General features: G+C 43.6%; 1 protein-coding gene across 1 annotated transcript in view; it reads left to right on the top strand.

The window, feature by feature from the left end:
* zfhx4 (zinc finger homeobox 4) overlaps nt 1-15,166 on the top strand; it is an 80,795-nt gene that overhangs the window by 13,856 nt on the left and 51,773 nt on the right. Inside the window, exons 2-5 of the mRNA XM_085468644.1 lie at nt 6,854-9,389; nt 9,763-9,975; nt 10,318-10,612; nt 12,264-12,805. Coding sequence (XP_085324770.1) covers nt 6,900-9,389; nt 9,763-9,975; nt 10,318-10,612; nt 12,264-12,805 — 3,540 coding nt within the window. The 5' untranslated portion in view covers nt 6,854-6,899. The remainder of the gene's footprint in view (nt 1-6,853; nt 9,390-9,762; nt 9,976-10,317; nt 10,613-12,263; nt 12,806-15,166) is intronic.

Raw genomic sequence — 15,166 nt, 5'->3', positions numbered from 1 at the left:
TGGTGTGGAAGGGGTGGGGGGTCCAAACCAGATGTGAGGGTGATTGAGAGAACATAAAAAAAGAGAGATAAATAAAAAGAATGAACAGACAAGTCGTGCTGTGATAGAGAAAGACCGGGTGAAGCACACAGAGAAGGAGAATGCCATCCTCAGTTCCCCTTTGCCCTCCTTCCTCTCTCTCACCCAGCCTCTGAATGTTAATGGCTTTCATGCCCCCCCCTCGCCTCCTCCCATACGCACACACATATATCCCTCCCCATGGACACTAGCGCATTGTTTGCGGCAGTGCTTCTATTCTTTCAAACTTAATTACCTTCTTGCCTTTTGTGGCGTCAGGGGCTGGAAGTTTTGCTCCTTGGCAGTGGAGGTCGTCACACATTCTTCGTCAGTGCATTCCCTTAATCTGGCAAGTGAAGGGGTGGGGGGGGGATTTTTTGGGGTGGTGTATATAGTTTGGAGTGTGTGTGTGTGTGTGTGTGTGTGTGTGTGTGTGTGTGTGTGTGTGTGTGGGGTGGGGGGGGTCAGACAGAAAAAAAATCAGAGGAAGTCCTGAGAATGAAGCTTCTACCAGCGTGTGCACTTCTGAAGTGATTTTAGTACCTCAGTGTGCACGTGCACGCATGTGTACATGGTGATAATAGTCAGGACATAGGCTGCCCTTTGTTTGTGCGGTTCATTTCCAATCAACCCTAATTAACTAGAGAGTGTTTCCAGATTGCCAGAAAAAGAAAAATCCCCACTTTTTTTTCACTCCCCTCGGTCTTTGCTGTTTGGAGTTTGAGCAAAAAGGGAGAGAAAAAAGAAGAAGTGGAGGCATTAGCTATGTAGATTGCCTCGCCTTTGATGCTGGAAAAAAATCTTTAGCAAGGGCAGTAAGTGGTGACTGCGACCCAGCAGTGTCTGACTGTTTATTTTCATGTTTCAGTTTGAGTTAAGTTTGAAATATTGCCTCTTCAAAGGTGTTAGACTTGTGCATATATTTAGACTGGACCGTGTAAGCCCAAAGTCTGTTTGTAAGAATGCAAAATCCTGTCAAAGTTGTCTTATATCCGTTAAACCTTGTCTCCAACAGGCTGCAGATAAACACGCTGACCCAGGATGCACATGCAGCACAAACTTCTAAAGTGAAATGTATTTAACTGTGCTCGAAAATCAATGAGAAATCCAAGTCTTTGGAGGTTGCCTCTAAGCAGCGACTAGAGGAACAGACGTTAGAATAGAGGCTGGTGTAATCTGACCCTAAATCAGATTTTAGAAGCCATCCGTGACTTGCTGGAAGAGAGGAAAAAGACAAACACGGCCCCTGGGTTTGCTATTTTTCCCACCTGGTCAACATTTTGTTTTTGCATAGCACTCTGTATGCTGTTTGCTTCCTGTTAAATTCTCATTTTGAGTTTTTCTTTTTTCTTTTTTTTTTTTCACAGTGTTAGCCAGATATGTTTTCTCTAACAATGAAATTTCAGGTAAGGGCCTGAGGGGGAGTTGGGTGTATTGTTACCTGAGCAACCAATGAGACCAATTTACTTGTCATCAACCTGAGGGATAGATCCTGCATACCTGCTCTGCAAAAAGAACGAAAGAACAAAAAAAAAGACCACTTCTGTCCTCTACGTTTCACCTTGTTATACTCCTTCTTTCCCCTCCTCTAAACCTTCTTGTCTGTTCTTTTTCCCTCCACCTACAAATCCAAGATCATTGATCATGTGAGACGTAATTTTGATTTTGATTTGCCAAAAGGCATTTTTTTGTAGACTAGGTAATTTGTCGAACAAGATTCCTGTGCTAAATGGAGTGGCGCTTTAGGTGTCTGGGCCTTGCCTTGCAATAATGATAAGGTGTCTTTTGGTAATGAAGGCCTTTGCTCACGAGGGAGACACAGGCAAGAGGACAAGCAGACAGGAATGGGTGTGGAGGAGTGGAGGGGGGGGGGGGCATCATCAGGGAGATCTACTGCATCCAGTGTCTAATATTACACCCCCAGGCAACAAACAGTGGCTGCATGAAAACCCTTTGTGAGGTTAAGAAGTAAAGGAGACCAAAAAAAAAAGAAGCCATCGCCTGCTTATCCCTTTACAATTTTCTCACTGTGTCCTTTAAGACTTTAAACAGAGAGCATTAGTCCCTATTCTGTGATTGTGTGCATATGTGCGTAGTGTGTTTGTGCATACGTGCATCAGTGCTCTTTGATGGCTGCCGAGGCCACTCTTCTATTGTGAGGAAGGAGATAATTCCCCTCCTCCTTCATCCACTTCGTTTTCCATCCCTCCGTTTCTGCATGGCAACAAATAAACAGGTCTAATTAGACCAGAGTAGGCCTATTCATGGCACTGACAGTGGGAGATGGATGCAGGGGCTTTCACAGCGTCTTTCCCCTTTGTCTTTGGCTAACGCTTGGTGACATTTGATTGAAGATTTGGTGTTGGACCGAGGGGCCACATGCCGGGGGAGAGCGACGACCTTCTAGAAGACCTCAAGGAATGGATACCTAGCAATAGTCTCATGCTGTCTCCTGACTTTGTCGGTGGGATTGTCTTAAAGAATAAGCGTGAATTTCAATTCGACAGTCATCAGGCCCCGCTCAGATGTGCCCCCAAACAGCCTGACAAAAAGAGAGAAAAAGCTCCATTTTAGAACTTGGATGGCCACATCACAAAGCACAGGTCTGTCTAATTTCAGTGTTTACAAATGCTGTAAATAGCCACCACAGTATTAACAGCACTGTCTGCCACTGCATTAAAATGTCAGACACTTAGTGATGAAGAATTTGAACCTAGCAGATCCCTGTGTAAACAAAGACGGCAGTGTGGCGACATTACAATTACAGGTTTGTCATTGAACAGGCAGCAGCTCCGGTTAATGCCTGATACTCTGACAGGAGGACAAAAACAGGAGGAGACTGTGACATCACCAGCACCCGAGGGCCTCCGGTCTGAACTGTGGACATGTTGTAACACTTCTACTAATATCAGCTGATTTATTGCAACTTTTCGTATATGTACACTACATTGATACTCATAATGTCCCCATTGAAACTTCTTTAACTAGAAGCACTAAACTTGAGTTTATTATCACTCAAGTGTGATAGAAATTGTTTGTTTTTCCAGAAGTCCTTTGGTTCATAGTGCCTCTCTGCCTCTCAGGGAGCTACTGAAAGCAGCTGGAAGGGGTAGGGGAGAGAGAGCCAAGGGGAGGGGGAGAAAAACAATAGGCCGAGGAGTCTCTTAGCCCCTTTCACCCATCAGACCTAGCGGTGTCCAAAGCAGGCATTCCTGGGCTATTATTTGCCTCTCACTGGATCTGATCTGCCACTTTAATTACCTTAGCGTACGTGGGTGTATTTGTGTGTGGGTGTGCGTCTGTGTCCGTGTGCATACGTGTGAAAGCAAGGGGACATGCTTAATTAAAAAAACAGAGGAAGGAGCAGCTCAGGCCATCTCTTTTGTTCTTCCGTTAAAAGAAGGGAACTGTTTCTGCACTCTGGAAAAACCTGGGCTTTAACACTGTTTTCTCTCTTTCCCGTGTATCTGCGTATCGCTCTGTCACAGATGCACAAATGAAAGTAGTCTGGTTGGTTAGCAGTGCAGAGGAAGCCAGTGGGGGACAGAAAGAGGAATGTTTCTTAGCTAGTAGTAATATGATATGCCTTTAAAAAAGAAAAAGAAAGAAAGAACGAAAAAGCAGAAGCGGGCACTGCTGCCGTGAAAGGTGTGAAACCTTGGGAGTGGAGCAAAACAAAAAAGGAGCGAGGACAGAGAGTGATCACGAGTTATTATATAGATCCTCGGGCTGTGAAGGTTTTGGCATTCAAAATGTTACTTTAAACTTAGAGAGGTACAAGAGGAAAATATTGGATTCCCTTGACAGTTAGACCAGACATCTCATTACTTCTCTGTCCAGCTATGCTAAATTAACACATGCTGAAGGGATCAGGAAGACTTCAAATGCTTACACCAGACTGTCTTGCATCATATTGCCTTTTCACAAGCGCTTGCAGGATAAATTAAAAGCCAAGACGCTAGCATTTCACTAAAGATCAGGCATCCACTGTTTTGAAAGCAGCTCCTCTTTTGAGTCCCCACACGAGGCCAAATTATTGAGAGACACCAATACTCAGGGGTTAGTGCAGTCGCAAACACTACGTTCACTTTCTTTCCCACCACACTACTGCCAAGCAAACAACTTGCGCTTATTTCGCTCTAAGTGCATTAAGCAGCAGTCTTCTTTGTCAGTTTTCTGTAGGTGGCAAAATTAATGGGATCAATTAGAATCACTACCATTAAAAAATGGACAGTTATGTTATTGTTGGCAGGCAGTACACATGTAAACAGCTGCTAACCTTTTCACCTATGCCAGTGCCAAGTGCTTATCCATAAGACATAATTCCATACTTAAGGAGATGCATAATTCATAAACTGCAGTGTTTTATGTCCGAGCTACAATTCAAAGGGGGTAAGTCACCAACGAAATGACACCACTGACAAGTAGTAAATCCTGCCGTATGTGTCACATTTACTCTCAAACCCGCTACTTCTGAACAGCTTTGCCCTCAATTACGGTTAACACAAGAGTGTATGTGTTTAACTGCAGGAACATGCACAGTGTGCTGTTTTGGCAATATGTGATAATAATGGATGGTAGAAAGCGGGATAAGCTGTCATTTAAGTGGATGTATTAAAGCCATTATTTGTATATAATTGTTTCCGTCCTGCCAGCTCAATTTTGTTTTATTATTCCGTCACATAAGTAGCTCGGCTATGTCTAAAATTAACACAAAAGTTGGGGGAGAAAATGACTCAGTGTGAGTGTAAATAGCTTGAGTTCTTGTGGCATGACAGACATTTGGTCAGTTTTATCCCCTTGCTTGGTTGTAGCTAATTTAGCTGATGATCATCTCCAAGATTGGTGTCTTCAGCGAAACATCCCAAACAAAAAACACACATTATGTTTTTTGCAGGGTTTTTGTAATTAAACATTCATAAGTATCTCATGTAGGTTTTTCAAGAGAGATAAATTGTTAGCATCTTGCAAGAAACCTTGAAAATATATATATTTTTAAGTTTGCTCTGAAACTTTTAGTGCAAACTCTTGTGCTGGGAGATGATTTTGTCATGCACATGCCACACATCTACCTCCATCCTCTTGCCACATTCACGCTGAACTGATAAGCACTGAAAATTCATTTTCTGCTCCTTGTGAATTTTTTTTCTTCTTTAATCTCACAAATAGAGAGATACAAAGTGAGAGGCAGAGAGAGAAAACATCATTTCTCTCTTTTAATCTATCACTAGTCCCCATGGAATCATCTCTGGGATATGTCAGATTAGACCTGATTATAGCGCGTGCACACACATGCAACCACAACCGCACTCACACACATGTTTGATTTCATTCCTCACGCTTTTACTGTCCCTCCCACTGGCTTTGTTTAGCCCTGGATTGTTGCGGATTAATCCTCTAATTGCTTTGTAGCTTTATTGTTAGGGAGAGGCAGTGTAGGAAAATAGAGGGAGAATTAAACAGCAGGTGGATTGGGTTAAAGGTTAACATGGCTCTTCAAAGCTTTCTTTTAATGCTAGCTCATTTACACGCAAGCATCTGAAAAGACCTGGTACTGTATCAAGTGAAAAGACACTGGCATCCACAACTAGTTCCCATTTGTTGCATTTAGCTGAGCAACAAAGTAGGTTCCTTTAAGCTGCAGTGGTTTTCCTTTTCTCCCCTTTATGTTTTTTCTCTCAGTTTGTTCTTCTATTTCTCCTCAGGTGATAACAAATTATGCCTGTGATTACAAAATGAAGCGACTGTGGCATGTTATGGGTGTTTGTGGGATTAAGAGGCTTTCTCGGCATTGTGTGGGGGTTTGTTGGAGCCCTCGAATTTGTGCCTTGTTGTGAAACACCAAAGGTTTTAGGTAGTGAGGGGTTGAGAGATGGGCAGCCACCCAGGATTGATAACATCTCACTGGAATTCTAAACACCATTCCTCTTGGAAGCTTGTTCTGCTTTTTTTTCTCTTACTATCGCTGTTTTTTTCTCCGTGTTGCATTAAATGACAAGTGAAGATTATATTTTTTAAATTCTTGATTTTTCTTACAGTGCTATACAGTGCTCCACTATTCCTCATGGCACAGACACACTCTTGGTTCTACTGTCCAAACAAAGCCTACCACATAATTTCAGGGCATTACTAGCTTAATAGTTGCTGCCCAATTAGAAACTCCGGATTTGTAAGAGTATGCCAAGACTTATTTTCCAATGACTAAGAACCTCTATAATTCACATTATTTCTCATAATGCAACACGCTAACTTGATGGGTCATTACCTCTGTTTGTTAGTTGTTGTGCTCACATATGTGGTTTTAAGAAAGTAAAAGAGAAAGAACGAATCCAAGGCCAGTTCATGGCCATATGAAGAAATAATCTTTAAACACAGAAGAGTCCACTAATCAGATGATCAGGTTATTTTTTTAAACTTTCCAGCTGCCAACTGCTGTGCAGCTGCTTTGTTCATAAATCCACTTAATATTGGATTTCTGGAGTGCCATTTGAACAGTATAGTATATATGGTTTGTACTAGACTGCCATATAGGAGGTGTTTTCATCAGTGGGACTTAAAGTTGTTCTTGGTTATTTTGTTGTAGAAAACTCAAAAGCTCTGAATTTTGTTAAAATGGGTTAATTTAAAAACCTTTAGAGAAATCCATCACATATTTAGCACTTGGTTTAAGTCATGTCTTAAATTGACTTTTAAAGGAGTTACCAGTGATTTGGAAATTGCCTATTAAGTCTACTGTTGAATAGTATTTGGTAAATCTCTGATGTTCTTTCTTGATTTCTGTCGTTCTCCAACTCAGGTCCCTGTTGGGCTGGATGAGATGAGATCCCTATGTAGTGGTCGTCATGGCAACTTGTGACTCTCCCCCTATGGTGTCATCACGGCAGCAGGAACATGGTGGCCAGAGGCTGGATGCGGCTGCTGAGGACAACTCCGTCATCGCCATGGAGACCAGTGTCGCCAACAGCACCAATGCCAACAACAACCAATCGTCACCTGCTGCCATTGGAGAGCCAGAGAATGGCCTTGGAGAATCCGTTGTGAGTCCGCTGAGGTCCACTACTACCCCCACCACTGTCAGTGCAACCACCGACCCTGTAACTGAGCAGAGTCGAAGAGAAAGCTTTACTACCGGTAACAAAGGGAGTGTTACCGGAACTTTACCAGGAGGAGGAGGAGGAGCAGCTTTGGGTTCGGACTGTTCTGCCCCTGCCACATCCCCCGTGGCACCGGCAAAGGAGATCCCCTGCAACGAATGTTCTAATTCCTTCTCCAGTTTACAAAAATACATGGAGCACCACTGCCCCAATGCCCGCCTGCCTACCACTGGAGGTCACGAGGAGGGTGAGGAGGTTGAAGGGATGATAGGGGACGAGAGCGAGGATGAAGGAGACCGTGAGGTGGGTGCTGCAGAAGTGGGGGAAATGAACAGCGAGATGGAGATGGAAGAGGATAGTGATGTGGAGAACCTGTGCGGCGAGATCATCTACCAGCCCGATGGCTCTGCCTTCATCCTGGAGGACTCCAAAGAGCAGCGTGGCAACCAGGGGGAGCTCTCTGGGGCTCTCCAATTCAGGGGCCTGCTGTCCCCCCAGACCTTCCCGAATACCCAGGTCAGCAGTGGTCAAAGTGGCCTGAGCCCAGGGGGGGAACGGTTGGAGCAGCCCGCTGCACCCATGTCCTTCTACCCCCAGATCATAAACACCTTCCACATTGCCTCACCCTTTGGGAGTAAATCCCTAGCGGCTGACCACCCCTCCTTCCCAAATACCTCAGCTGGAGGGCTGGCAGGCGCTGGTCCTGTGTTGCACAGTTTCCGTGTGTATGACCTCCGCCATAAGACCGACAAAGACTATCTAAAGGCGGATGGTGCAGCCAAAAACTCCTGTGTGTCCAAAGATGTCCCCAACAATGTGGACTTGTCCAAGTTTGAGGGCTGTGTGGCGGATGGGCGGCGGAAGCCTGTACTGATGTGTTTCCTGTGCAAGTTGTCTTTTGGCTACAGCCGTTCCTTCGTGACACATGCTGTCCATGACCACCGCATGACCCTGAATGAGCAGGAGCAGAAGCTGCTGAGCAACAAGCACATCTCTGCCATCATTCAGGGCATCGGCAAGGACAAAGAACCTCTTATAAGCTTTCTGGAACCAAAAAAAACCCCAAACTCTGTGCTACCCCACTTTCCCTCACCTGCCAACTTCCTAGGGCCAGACACGGGGCTCCGCGGCTTGTGGAATGCTTTCCACAGTAGTGGGGAGAATGCAGATTCCCTTCAGGCAGGTTTTGCCTTCCTAAAGGGCAGTGCCAGCAGCTCCTCTACTGACCAAACCCCCAGATCCCAAAGCATGCCAAAGGCTGAGACCAACCCAAACCTCGGGGGAGGGGCTGGTGCCCACAGAACCCCCAGCGGGAGTTCTGCTGCTGCTACCACTGGTGGCAGCCTGGAAGGGCGGAACTCTGATCGTGACCGCAAAGGCCACATTAGGGACACTTGCACTTTGCAACCCAATGGGCCAGATCTGAGCCAGTACCCGCCCATTAAGCGGGAGCCCGGTACGGTGGGAGGAGAAAGTCCAGAGCAGGATGAGGATGCTTATTCCAGTGGTGGTGGAGCGGATATGGAGGCAGAAGAGGAGGAGGAACAGGTCATGACTATGACAGGCCAGCGGGCCGACAGCACCAGTAGCAAAGATTTCCCTCTCTTAAACCAAAGTATTTCCCCCCTTTCCAACAGTGTGCTAAAGTTGAATAATGACAGTAAAGGCCCTGCATCCACTTCCCTTTCCTCCTTACCTGTTAGTGAGAAGCTGGAGATGGAGAAGAGCCGTTTGTCCACTGCCCTGGCAGCTGCCAGAGAGCGGGAGAGCAGCAGTGACTCAACCAATGAAGGCCTGGCAGGACGGGATGGCTTATCACCATCCTCAAACCCCCTTGACATGATGACGTTGCGCAGAGATGATGAGAGTCCTGGACCTCTGCATCAACACACAGGAAACCCAAGTACACCTGGAACTCCAGGGACTCCTGGAACCCCAGGCCCTGGTGAAGGGTCACCAGGTAGCGGAGTAGAGTGCCCCAAGTGTGACACGGTCTTGGGATCCTCACGATCTCTGGGAGGGCATATGACAATGATGCATTCAAGGAACTCCTGCAAGACGCTGAAGTGTCCCAAGTGTAACTGGCACTACAAGTACCAGCAGACACTGGACGCTCACATGAAGGAGAAACATCCAGAGTCAGGTGGATCGTGTGTGTACTGCCGCACAGGACAGGCTCACCCTCGTTTAGCCAGAGGAGAAAGCTATACCTGTGGATACAAGCCTTTCCGTTGTGAGGTCTGTCCATCTTATGTTTCATGTCTGTGGAGTTCCATTTCCCTCTTTTTTTTTAATTTTGTGAAATTGTCAAATAAGGAGCGTTTCGCTTATGGTTTGTTTTTGTTTTTTGCGTGGATTATAATATAATATTTTATTTTATTTTTGATTTACCCAAAATTCCAAAAAGTTTGGAATTAAAAAGGGAAAAGAGGCAGTTGGATGTTATTTTCTCTTTTCTTCAACATACATTGTAGCTTTAAGGATACATTTTGAATTATAGTGCTGAACAACAAATCAAAAAACAACTATTATTTGTCATTGATGTATTTAATGTTTATCATACATCATTACTATTATTAATATTAATTCCCAATGTTTGTTTCTCTTATAGGTATGCAACTACTCAACCACCACCAAAGGCAACCTAAGCATCCACATGCAGTCAGACAAGCATCTGAACAACGTGCAAACACTCCAGAATGGTGGAAGTGAAGCACAGTACAACCACAACCATGCCAACCCTGTGCCCAGTGCAAGCCTTGGTGGAGGTTGTGGGGCACCCTCACCATCCAAGCCCAAACAGAAGCCCACTTGGCGCTGTGAGGTAATGAAACAAACAGAGCATCATTGTAGCGCCGTGGCAGCAACATACCAACTTCCTTGTTGCACTGCCCGCACAATGAGGCGGTTATTTCCCTATGCGTCACTGTGTCTATTATTTTTCTTGGCCACATCGTCTGACCTTCAAATTTAAAATGGAATTTCTTATACATTCTAGTCTTCATCACCATAACCATGGTAATAAAATGCTTTCATGTCCTGTTTTGTTGTTAGCTGTTGTTTTCATGAAATTCTAAGTGGGAAAAAAGTGCTTTGCTGATAACAATCACGCTGGCAGAGTTAGACTTCCTAATACACTTATATTGTTCCACTTTTCTTCTAACAGGTTTGCGACTACGAGACCAATGTGGCACGAAACTTGCGAATCCACATGACCAGCGAGAAGCACATGCACAACATGATGCTGCTGCAGCAGAACATGAAGCAGATTCAACACAGCCTCCATCTGGGCCTGGCTCCAGCTGAGGCAGAGCTTTACCAGTACTACCTGGCTCAAAACATGGGCCTTGCGGGTGTAAAACTGGAGAACCCAGCCAGCAGCAGTGGCCCAGACGCTCAGATGATGATCAACCCCTTTCAGCTAGATCCTGCAACCGCTGCCGCTCTCGGATCTGGTCTAGGTGAGTGGTACTAAATTTGAAACAAAGCAAAACAAAAAAAAGAGATGGGAAATGGCAGGAAAAAGGATATTTCTGCTTATGATGTGAGAAAGTTCCTGTTTTGAATTTTTGGCCTCAAGCTTATTCTTTCAGTTTACTTCTGCTCATTTATCACTGGGCCAGTTATTCTGTTTTATCTCATATATCTGATGCTATCTAGGTTTTTTTTTTTTATCTCTCTGCATTTTCTTCTTTCTGTTGATTTTTTTTATTTATCTTTTTTACACCTTCTCACCTTCCTTTTTTCTGCTCCCATCTTTAGCCTTGGCCCCATTCCCTTGCCCCCCTTTTCTTTCTCTTTGGCTCTTATCTCTGCTCTCATATTGTCCCTCTGTCATTGTCTCCTTTCTTTGACCGCTCTCACTGATTAAAAAATGATTATGAGATGCCACATGAGAATTATTCTTAATCTTTCATTTGTAATTTTCTTAAGTCAGCTTAATCCCCCACCATACACACCCCACCCCACCTTTGCTCACCCTGGAGAGAACACACACATTAGCACACATGTACACAGACACACACTCGCACACAGTAGGAAGCGGATTCCCGTAGGAGTGAGAGAGATTTAACAATGACCCCGCAGTGTTGCACACCCACTCCCTCCTCTAGTGTGGAGGTCACAGCCCAGCTAGCAGATGTACTCTCAGTGAATTACAGTGATAACAGACAGCTCCCTATAGTGAGCACAGCTGTCCATTGCATACATAGATAGGTTTTTAATATATATATGTGTCTGTGTGTATAGATAGATACCCAGATAGACACTTATATGCACCTTCTAAATGACAAACAGTGTGATACTTTCACATTATCTTGCGTCCGTGTGCTTTTTTAATCCAGTGCACACCCACACATATCACACACATTTGGCCATCTGAATGAATTATGTAGAAAAGATTTAAATGATGTGTAATTGTTAATACCTCTATACACTTAAAAACACAGTATGAGCTTTGGTACCATACATAAAGGGACAATGAAGGGATCAAACGAAAGTGTTAATTACATTTGTATGAATGGCCTTTTTTAGGAAAAAAAAACTGTGTAAAGCATTGATCAGCTTTTCAAAAATCTGTGCGTATGTGAGAAAAGACTGGAGCCCTGCAGCCGTTGTCCCACCACAGCTGAGACCAGTAATTAAAGCTACCTGATGAGCGAGTTAGCAAGTTGAAAAGGATGATTGTAATTGATCCTGATTCAATCCTATTAAGGTTTTTTATAGACAAGACTTTGTAAGGAGCCCTAGTCCTCTGCAAGGCTTTATTTTATCAAATCCTTTTGTGTGAAAGAGGCCTGCAAAGACTCACTTCGCTTTCCACACTTAATTTCATTTAATAAAAAAAAAAATCTTTTCCCCTTTTTTTGTACCTCTATCCTTTATCGCTCCATATGCATTCCAAGCTTTCATTTTTACTATAGCGTTGGCTTTTTGTCACATTACTTTGTTTTTAACATTCCTCTTGCTGTGCTTGCTGCCTGCCTCCTGTCTGACATGTTATCATTGTGTGCTTTCAAGTATTTAATCCTTTTTTGAGGTTTTACCTTTTACACTTCCATCTCAACTCCTTTCCAACAGTCTAATCTAGATTTTCTCTAATTTTATCCTTAGTGAATAATGACCTATCAGCAGAGTTGCGTCTTACAAGCGGTCAGCTGATGGCAGACGACCTGTCCCTGGTTTCCTCAGCTGGAATCGGGGGCATGTCCTCATCAGATCCCTCTCTGTCCTCCTTGTCGCCACCTATCAACGACCCCTCGCTGCGCCTCTACCAGTGCGCAGTATGCAACTGCTACTCCACAGACAGCCTGGAGGCTCTCAACGCCCACGTCAATGCCGAGCGCTCTTTGGCCGAAGAGGAGTGGCGCTGCGTGGTCGGCGATGTCTACCAGTGCAAGCTCTGCAGCTACAACACTCAGCTTAAGGCCAACTTTCAGCTGCACTGCAAGACAGACAAGCACATGCAGAAGCACCAGCTGGTGGCTCACATCAAAGAGGGTGGCAAGGCCAACCAGTGGAGATTAAAATGTGTGGCGATTGGCAACCCTGTGCACCTCAAGTGCAATGCCTGTGACTACTACAGCAATAGCGTGGATAAACTGAGGCTACATGCCACCAACCAGAGGCATGAATCTGCCATCCGCCTCTATAAGGTAAAAACACTATTTACCCACGCCGTGTCCTGCAAAAACCAGTTCGTTAATCTCAGCTCTTTGGCCCTGCTAAGATATAAGCAAACAAGCAGTAGAACAACACTGCCTATGAGTGAGGCTGAAAATGAATTTCTGAAGATAATTTATAAAGAAACAAAAAAACATATGGTTCTGTGTTTTTTGCAGGACACCGATGTTACATCTCATGACATGCAGCCTAATACAGACAATAGAATTCACGTTAATGCAGATCTAGCAAGGACACGCGATTCAGAGAGCACATACTTTATTTTTTGTTTATTTATTGTTTTTGGTTCAAAACAAATGACCCCACTCTCCTAAGCGTAGTGTGACACACATATAAAGTTCCCGTGAGAGTGGAATGACAAAGATGGAAAAGGTCAGTGCAAGAGTACCGAGGAAGATCCCATCTGATACGGGTATATTTCCTGTCTGTTATCAGCTGGCACTGTAGTTCCTTTTAATCCTTCACAAGTGAAGTACCAGCAGAGAAATATTTTTCCCCCTTCATTGTCAGGGCCTAATGACAGTGCCAACAATAGCAGCACTATTCATGTTACTCTTGATATTTGACTTTATGTGAAGCTCAATCAGACGCAGGAGAAACCTGACATTTTATGCAGTAATTATTTCGAGCCTGTTTTATATTTTGAAATATTATAAAATGATAGATTAACTATGAAATGTTAAATCTGACTTTAATTTATATAACTACAATAATTTGTATGATTATTTATAAAAGAAACACACCCTGTTGGTTACATCATCTTGCACCAGAACTGTAGCTTGTTTTGTTTATTTTACCTTTAATTATTCAGTTTTAATTTACCACAGCATTACCACACTAGTTTCCTGTCAGAGCTGTATTAATTGAGCTACTTAACTAATTAAAGTCTTCGCACTCAGAGCAATAAATAATAAAAAGTTAATCTAAGGAAATTCCAATATGCCCAATATTTGGCATCTTTCTGCCACTTTATATATTTAAGTAGATTTAATTTGTTAGACTTCTCCTTCGTTTTAATAGGATGCTATTACATTTCCAAGGCCTTGACCTACAGGCCTGGATCAAGTGCATTACATTAATGAGGATTTCTTTATTACTGTATTCAACATTTGGCAGTGGGAGGTGTTTGAGCGTGTTGTTTCTTAAACGTGGAGGCAACAGGGGTTAGAACGTGTAGAAAATAAGATCCTATTGACAGAAATATATTTTTATTTTTACAGGGATAAACCCATATTTGTAGAATAATAATAAGTACAATAATAAAAGGACAGTTCTGTCCTCTCATTTTCAAACTAGAGCTGGGTTTTTTTTGTATTTTTAAGCAACAATAAAAATCCAACTGCATTTGGCCAACAATGAAAACACGAAACTCAGAAAAGACGTAATGTGCGATAAAGTTTTTATGATTTGAATCTGCAAAATTGTGTTTATGAAGCAGCCTCACTTTACAGACTTCAGTCATCATCATTTATTGTGCATGCGTTGTGTATGTGTGTGTGCACTGTGTCGCATAGTAATCTTAAAGGAATTACATTTATTTGAAAATCTGCAACTGATTCTTCCTTACACTTTCATGCCTAAACTGGATTAATCACATTGGCATTCTTGGGGTTATTTAAAACAGTCTTCACTTCAACAGGATGTACACATTGTCACAGGATTGTCCAGCAGCCTGGAAAAAAAGGGGGCTGGACTTGGCATGGGATGAGTTGGAGATGTCTCTACTCAAGGAACATTTTTAAATTATGAGCAAATGCTGCTTGCACATTGGCCCACATTAGCCAAGGTCCTAACCTATAAGATCAGCTTGATTAGATGACTCAAATCAAGTCTCTTTACTGTCATAGGAAAACTTTACCCTGTGTGTGTGTGTGTGTGTGTGGGTGTGTGTGTGCCTTTGCGAACATGTGTTTGAAAGTGCTGAGCAACTTTTGCCTGCTCTTTCAGTTGATTTAAAATGAGGCAACAGCCAGTTAGGTTACCAAGGCTACACTAAACACTGGCAGCCATTAAACAAGCAAAAAGCTATTTATAACAGTTGTGATTAAATGTACAAAACCCAAGAAACAGAATAAGCTTCACAGAAACGGAACCAAGGGGTGCGCCTGAACATATTCCTGCTTTTGTTCATATTTTTGCTTTCCAAGAAACATTACGTTATGCAGCGGAGCATCTTTTTAGGCACGCAGAAGCACAAGATCAGCCAAGGCAAGAGAGGGTCATCCAGTGCCCCCTCAGTGCACCCATGTACCCCTGCATCCCATCTAGCCACCCACCTACCCCCAAAGGGCCTCCACAAATCTGTTCCACAGATGACGCTTTTAATGCCTTTG

The sequence above is a fragment of the Copadichromis virginalis genome, linkage group LG9 (assembly GCF_057382275.1).
Source record: "Copadichromis virginalis isolate Kocher_CV1m ecotype Utaka linkage group LG9, C_Virginalis_male_GT1.1, whole genome shotgun sequence".
Lineage (NCBI taxonomy): Eukaryota > Metazoa > Chordata > Actinopteri > Cichliformes > Cichlidae > Copadichromis > Copadichromis virginalis.
This window is presented reverse-complemented; position numbering and strand designations above follow the sequence as displayed.